The following is a 7,218-nucleotide window of genomic DNA, read 5'->3' on the forward strand; positions in this document are numbered from 1 at the left end:
GTTACATTTTTAAGTTTTAGTTTTTTTTTATAGTTGATATTAAGTATCTACTAATTTTGATGATGATTAATATTTATTAAAAAAATTGATCAACTTTAATAACATCTTTCTTTGAGAAGTTTTAAATTTTAGGATAACTTTTATAAAAGTTGATGCTAAGTTTAAAGAATCTTCAAAAGTTTATTCTATCGCAAATTTTTTAAATAAATAAACAAACCTACATCTACATGCACTAAAGTGGCTAGCGAATCTTAACTTTCACGGAAATTATCAAGATCGACTAAGTTCATGAATAAGTTAATAAGCATATAAATTTGAGACATTCAGAGAAATTTTTTAGTACAATATGAGAATATAAATATTAATATTATATTTTATATTTACTTATAAATTGACTTTTTAACTATAAAAATCTTTTAAATAGCCTAAATATTACTCTTAAAGTTAAAAAGATGATAAAAAAATTATTATCTTATGTTAGTTAGTATTAAAAAAGTCTACGTCAAATTGAAATTAATGTGAATTGAGTTAAGTCCAAATGCTTTGATTGACCTATTTGCATCACTATCTAAACTTTAAATTGAGTTTACTTGCTTTCTCAAATGAAATTAATACCTTTAAAGCTAAGATTCAACTGAAACACTTATAGAATTTAACTCTTTCAAAGTGAGATATACATTAAAAAAAAAGTAAGAACAAAGATGATACTTTTTTCTTCTACTGATGAGACATTCAAATACTTGAAGTTATAAACTATTGAAAATATTTGTAATTAGCAAATTGTACAATACATTTCAGATACTCTTAAAGTGTAATATTTTTACTGATGAATCATGGAAAAAATACGATATTATGTCAAATTTTTAAAAAATATATGTTGAATCAAAAGGCTTGTCAGATTTCAATTTAGAATGTGAAATGTCTATATAATTAAATTAAATTAAATATAAACACATACTGTTGTCATGATTACTTCCTCCATTAAGAAAAAAACGTCTTGAGGGGACGACACAATTAAGGATTTCAAATCTCAATATTAATTTGGATTATTCTCTTCATTTACTCTATTTGACTGGATTATATGATATTTTGTTGTTGTTTTTTCCTGAAAGAAGCCCCTATTAGTGGATAATCATATACTCCTACAATAAGACGGAGGCAAATCAAGGTGAAAAATTCTTTGCTGAATAGTCTATTTTTGAAATGGCTGGGTAAGGCCACCAAATTTTCAAATGTCAAAATCAAAACTTCCCTCTCCTTCGTTGGTAAATTTAATTCACCTCTGTATAAGATTATTTTTACAGTATGAGTAGTGTTCAAGAATACGAAAAAGTGTCCTTATTGATTGAGACAGAGCAAACAAAATCAACCCAGTGGACAAACAAACATGTGACTGTGATCATTGACTCAAAGTATGTATCCAATCCAACCACTTCAATTTTTGGCACAACCAGATTTTTCAAGTTTCGACTGTTATCCGTTTGATTCTGCACTCAACATCATCATTTCATTTCAACCGTTACATTAATTTTATTTTGGTCCATCATTACATTAATTAATTTGGTTGTTACTTTCAGAGACGAATGTTATTGGGCCTTCCCCATTAGCCCAAATAAGTATTTCAGAGACCCCATACTTTTGCTGGTTAAGTCCAGATTATTCGACATTGACAACTTGAAATCAATGTCAGAACTCAGAAGCCTTAAGTAGAACTCGACCTAAAAAATTGCAAGTTCAATTGCACAAAACTGGTTAAAAATTGTAAATCCAAGTGAAATAAAATGGTTTAAAATGTCGCATCCAAAAAAGAAGAAGAAAGAAAGTATTTTTCTTTGTGTGTGTAAGAAAGTAGTAAGTCAAGCACACACAAAAAAGGGAGTTTAGATTACTCAAATAAAAGTAGATAGATTATACACCCAATATCAATTATCACATTAATAAATTCATCTATGACAGCATAAATACGTATTTAATGCTAATCAATTAAATTGTCTACTTAAAATCTACAATAGTGGCAATCAAGTTTGAATTTAATATTTCATATAAACTACTTAAATCTTGCATCACTAGGCTAGTGGGTTGTTCCTCTAAAAAGAAAAGGCTAGTTGGTTGTTTTAAATAATTTTATAATACCTTAAATTAATTCTATTTTTTTATAAGATGGGAAAATATTAAATAATTTATTATTTTTAAAAATAAAATATAAAAATTATCAATGTGGATCATTCACAAGATGCCCAATGTCCATCACTAATAATTCTCCAAATCATCATCCAACCTCACACCAACTACAGAACACAGTCTCTAACTTCTAAGCTCCGCAAAATATATAAATTAAAATAAACTTAAGCAGCAACAAAAAAAAAACATAAAACAAAGGAAAATACTAGTTATTTAAAAAAAAAAACAAATAATAAATTTGCTATGCAGTCATTAGTTATTACGCACCTACGGTGCACGTTAGCTAGTTCCAACCACCTCAGTAATAACAGCGTTTACTTGCTCTGAAAATTATCATCATTTTATTTATAATAATTCCTATTTTTATTTTGGTGCCTTCTCTTTCTGATCGGCGATTGTCGGAAGCTCCTATTCATCGCCGCCACCTTGCTCCGAATCGGACCCACTTCGGATCCGAGAGCCACCCGAATCCTTTGTTCCCAGCTTTTGTTTTTCTATAACAAAGCCTTCACCTTTACCATTTACCACACACACACCACTCTGTCCATACAAATCGGGTTCTGTGTTTTCCTGTTTTTAGCGAAGCGAGATTCACACCTAATTTTGCTTCATCTCGTAACTACACGTGGCGATCTGGCTCTTCTTCAACACCCCATTATCGTCTCCAATCTCAGTTAGTCTTTTTTTTTTTTTAACTGTGCTTATTTTTATTGCATCTGTTTTTTTTAAGAATAAATTTAAATTATGAGTATAAATTTTGGGGGTTTTAGTTAAAACCTTCGATCTATGTGCAAAAGTTTTAGGTTTTGTCAAATTTAAGTGAATTTGGTGCTGATTGAAAGATGGGTCACCTCTCCCCTTTGATTAATGTTTTATTGATTTTGAAATTGGAAGATTTAGGAAAGAGACGGGAAATGTAAAGTTTAATGCTTTATGTGGAAATTCAAAAATGTGTTTCAATCAACTAAATGCTACGATCTGTTCATTTTATTCCATAATTTGGGTCTATGGAATGGAGGGTGTTTGGATCTCAGATGAAAGTTTTGTGAGTTTTAAAATTAAAATTACTTACTTGTTCTTTTTGTTCCAAAACTGTTAGCAGACATGTAAACGAGGTTATATATGATATTGGAAAAGATGTTGGGCTGGGCGTAGTTTCTGTTTCAAGAGTTCAGTTGTGAAGTGATTTTTTGTTCCTACATGGAAGCAAACAAGGAGGAAGCACTTAAAGCGATAGAGATTGCTGAAAAGCGATTTGCTCTGAGAGACTTTGCCGGTGCAAAAAACTATGCTGTAAAGGCTAAAACACTCTGTCCAGGATTGGAGGGTATATCTCAAATGGTGGCCACATTTGAAGTTTACGTTGCTTCTGAGGTCAAACATAATGGTGATCTAGATTACTATTCGATTCTTGGATTAAAACCTTTTGCAGATAAGGAGGCTGTGAAGAAACAGTACAAGAAGTTGGCAGTGTTGCTTCACCCAGATAAGAACAAATGTGTGGGAGCTGATGAGGCATTTAAGCTTGTTTCTGAGGCTTGGACTTGGCTATCAGATAGTGCTATGCGCAGTTCTTATGATCTCAAGAGAAATGTGCAGCTGGGTGGGGCTAACCAGACAAATTTGTCTCCTGCCCATGCTACAGGGACTGCAGGTTATACCAAATGTTCCAATTTGCCAACCCCTTGTGGTAGGCTTGACACCTTTTGGACAATCTGCACCTCTTGTAAGGTTCAGTATGAGTATCTGCGCAAGTATGTGAATAAAAGACTCTCTTGTAAGAACTGTCGTGGCACTTTTGTTGCTGTTGAAACTGGGGCGGCCCCAGCAAATGGTTCGTTTCCATATTGTCCTTGGTCATATGTGGCAGGAAATGGGTATGGAAGTCATTCATTTGATGGAGTTACATATGTTCCAACTAGTGCCCCCTATTTCAATGGGAATGGGGTCACAGGGTACCATTCTGGACATGGTTATGAGTACGTTCCAAATGTTTCATTTCAGTGGGGCTCTGCTGGAGTTGTCAACCAAAATGGATCAACTACCTTACCTGCTGATTCTGTTCATCGGGCCAATGGAAATGTGAAGAGGGGAAGGCCAAAAGTCAAGTTGGGAGCTGATAAGAGGCATCACGTGATAGAGACTATGGTCAATACAAATTCAGATGTACCATTCTCCTGTAGTGAACCACAGGAAGATAAACTAAGTAGACCTGACAAGAAACAGAAAGTTGTTGTGGGAGCCAGTTTCAGAAATGGCTATGAAGAAAAGGGTTCAAAATGTGCTTCAGAGTTGATAGTGGCTAACGGAAATGATAGCATGGGACATGGCCAAAAGCCTTCCTGCACAGTCGAAGTTCAAACCAAACAGTGTTCCATGGCACCAGCATTTGACGCAAGAAAATTATTGATTGAGAAAGCCAGGAAAGAAATCAGGAAGAAACTGGAGGAGATGAAGTTGTCGTCTGCAGCAGCAGCTGCTGCAGCTCTGAATGAGAAAGAAAAATCACAAGCTGAAGTTGGTAAAGTAAAAAGAGAGACATGTAGAAAAGCAGCTCCGAATGTTTCTGGTCTACAATTAGAGAATGGGAAAACTGGTCCAGTCTCAATTACTGTCCCAGATTCTGACTTTCATGACTTTGACAAAGATAGGTCAGAGGAATGCTTCAGGCCAAAGCAAATATGGGCCTTGTATGATGAGGAAGATGGAATGCCACGGTTGTATTGTATGATCCGTGAGGTTGTGTCTGTCAATCCATTTAAGATTCACATCAGTTACTTGAGTTCCAAAACTGATAGTGAGTTTGGCTCAGTAAACTGGCTTGATTCAGGTTTTACCAAATCTTGTGGAAATTTCAGGGCTTTCAATTCAGATGCTGTTGATCAAGTTAACATATTTTCTCATGTTCTAAATAAGGAGAAGGCTGGTCGAGGTGGTTGTGTCCGAATATATCCTAGAAGTGGAGATATTTGGGCTGTGTATCGAAATTGGTCGCCAGATTGGAGCAGATCTACTCCAGATGAAGTGAGGCATCAGTATGAAATGGTTGAGGTGCTGGATGATTACTCTGAGGAACTTGGTGTTTGTGTTAGTCCTCTTATTAAGTTGGCTGGATTTAAAACGGTATATCAGAGTAATACAGACAAGAGTACCATAAAATGGATACCCAGAAGAGAGATGTTGCGCTTTTCACATCAAGTGCCTTCTTGGTTACTGAAGGGGGAAGCTAGCAATTTGCCTGAAAGGTGTTGGGACCTTGATCCGGCTGCAACTCCAGATGAGCTTCTTCATGCTGCTACAGAACCAAATGCTTTGTAGGTTTATGCAATAGTGAAACAATTATTTGGGTTATGCTTTAGCATTCTTCCCAGAGTATTTTAGATTTAACTGTACACTATGTCTCACTTGGTTAGAGACCAATGAGATATTAACAACGGATGTTTTAGAAGGTGAAATTTTATTTTGTAACATTTGTCTAGTAGACTTTAAGATCTAGTGATTGCTTGTTCGGTAAAGTTTCTTCTCTGTAACTCGTGATAGAGGTCAGGACAGATTGTCTGCTTGTAACTCTATTTCCGACCAGTTTTTACTGGTTGGTAAAGAATTCATTCAATTAAAGGCTGAAATCAATTTTAAATCCAACAACTTCAAAGAGAGAAAAAAAGAATTAAGAGGATTATTGTATGCAAGTGAGCAAGTATACAGAAAATTGTTAATTTGATGTCACTGATCCTCCTTTTCAGAACCGAATGCCAACAGCTTCCAAAACAAATTGTTGAGCTTAATATAAAAAACGTTGATAACCTTTTGAGTGATGACTACCAAAGTTAATGTAATTAACTCTTGTTGAAACTACACTTATAATGCTACATATTATATAACAAACTTTTCAATTTGTCAACCTCGTGATTGGCTTTCTTGCTATTGAAACTATGGCAGTGCAAGCAAGCGGTCCATTTGGTCATACAGTCATACTCATATGTGCCTAAAATGGACTTGAAATCCATTCATTTGATGAAGTTACACGTATTTGTTCTAACTAGTGCCAGTAAAATGGATATGAAAGTATGTATTCTAGTTAGTGCCAACTATTTCAACGGTAATGGGGTCACAGGACGGACATGGATATGACAATGTTCAAAAGTTTCAGTGGAACTATACTGGATTCGACGATCAAAATGGACCGACCACCTTACATCATGCTGGTATGACAATGTTCAAATATGGCTCCGACTGCGGTCAATGGTCAATATAAACTCAGATGTATCATTCTGTCATTGTGTTAGCTTATAGGATACATTCATCAATAAGATGATCAATCAGCTTACAAACTCAGATGTATCATTCTATCACTCAGATGATCAAACCCGAGGCACATATTGTTTACGTGAGTTCAAGGGATAAGAATATTACATGATATATACAATACGTTCATCAATCAAATTATAGGATACCTGCAGCAATATCACTTTTAAGGTAAAAGCTGCAACAATGCATGAGTTTATTAGTATAAGTCTGCTAAAAAAACTCCTGACATTTTATTTTGGCAATTTGATTTATTTTAGAAGCATGACAGTGACTTAATGGTTATTGATGTTTGATGTGTTACATATTATTTTCATGCCAGATATAAAGCACAAGAGTTCACGTGAATACTCCAGAATCAAGATTTTGCTTCTAAAAGACTAAAACTGAGTCATGCATGCGTTGATGATCAATTGTCAATGTCATAATATATAGTCACTGGCTTTTGTAAAGTTCTATTCGATACAAGATTGTCATTCTTAGCTAATATAAGTTGGATAGTCCGAGAACAATGTTGCTTCAGATGAACAGAGAGTAGGGGAATATACAATGCTAGGAAAGCAGCACATGTAGATTACAACAGTTTATGTAATTCAGTCTCAGCACTCTTGTAAAACAACACAGTATTATCAAGGTGGAGCTTCAAAAGAGATTGCAGAAAACAATAGTCAATTATTTGTCATAGTCAAGGAATTTCTGGGGATTGGTTGATCAAGCTTGCATTGAGATTGC

General features: G+C 34.5%; 1 protein-coding gene across 2 annotated transcripts; it reads left to right on the top strand.

Moving 5' to 3' along the window:
• Positions 1-2,488: 2,488 nt before the first annotated feature.
• On the top strand, positions 2,489-5,823 carry LOC100792639 (uncharacterized). Of its 2 annotated transcripts, none has more exons than XM_006575673.4 (2): positions 2,489-2,854; positions 3,281-5,823. In XM_006575673.4, exon 2 carries the CDS (start codon positions 3,382-3,384, stop codon positions 5,497-5,499), a length of 2,118 nt encoding a protein of 705 aa, XP_006575736.1. In that variant the 5' UTR covers positions 2,489-2,854; positions 3,281-3,381; the 3' UTR covers positions 5,500-5,823. The 2 variants fall into 2 exon arrangements, with proteins under 2 accessions (XP_006575736.1, XP_006575735.1); XM_006575672.4 differs by having other exon boundaries at positions 3,284-5,823.
• Positions 5,824-7,218: the final 1,395 nt, after the last annotated feature.

This window comes from Glycine max, chromosome 2 (genome assembly GCF_000004515.6).
Source record: "Glycine max cultivar Williams 82 chromosome 2, Glycine_max_v4.0, whole genome shotgun sequence".
Classification (NCBI taxonomy): domain Eukaryota; kingdom Viridiplantae; phylum Streptophyta; class Magnoliopsida; order Fabales; family Fabaceae; genus Glycine; species Glycine max.

Coding starts and splice junctions, on each gene's coding strand:
- LOC100792639 (XM_006575673.4), top strand. CDS start 3,382: ATGGAAGCAAACAAGGAGGAAGCACTTAAAGCGATAGAGATTGCTGAA.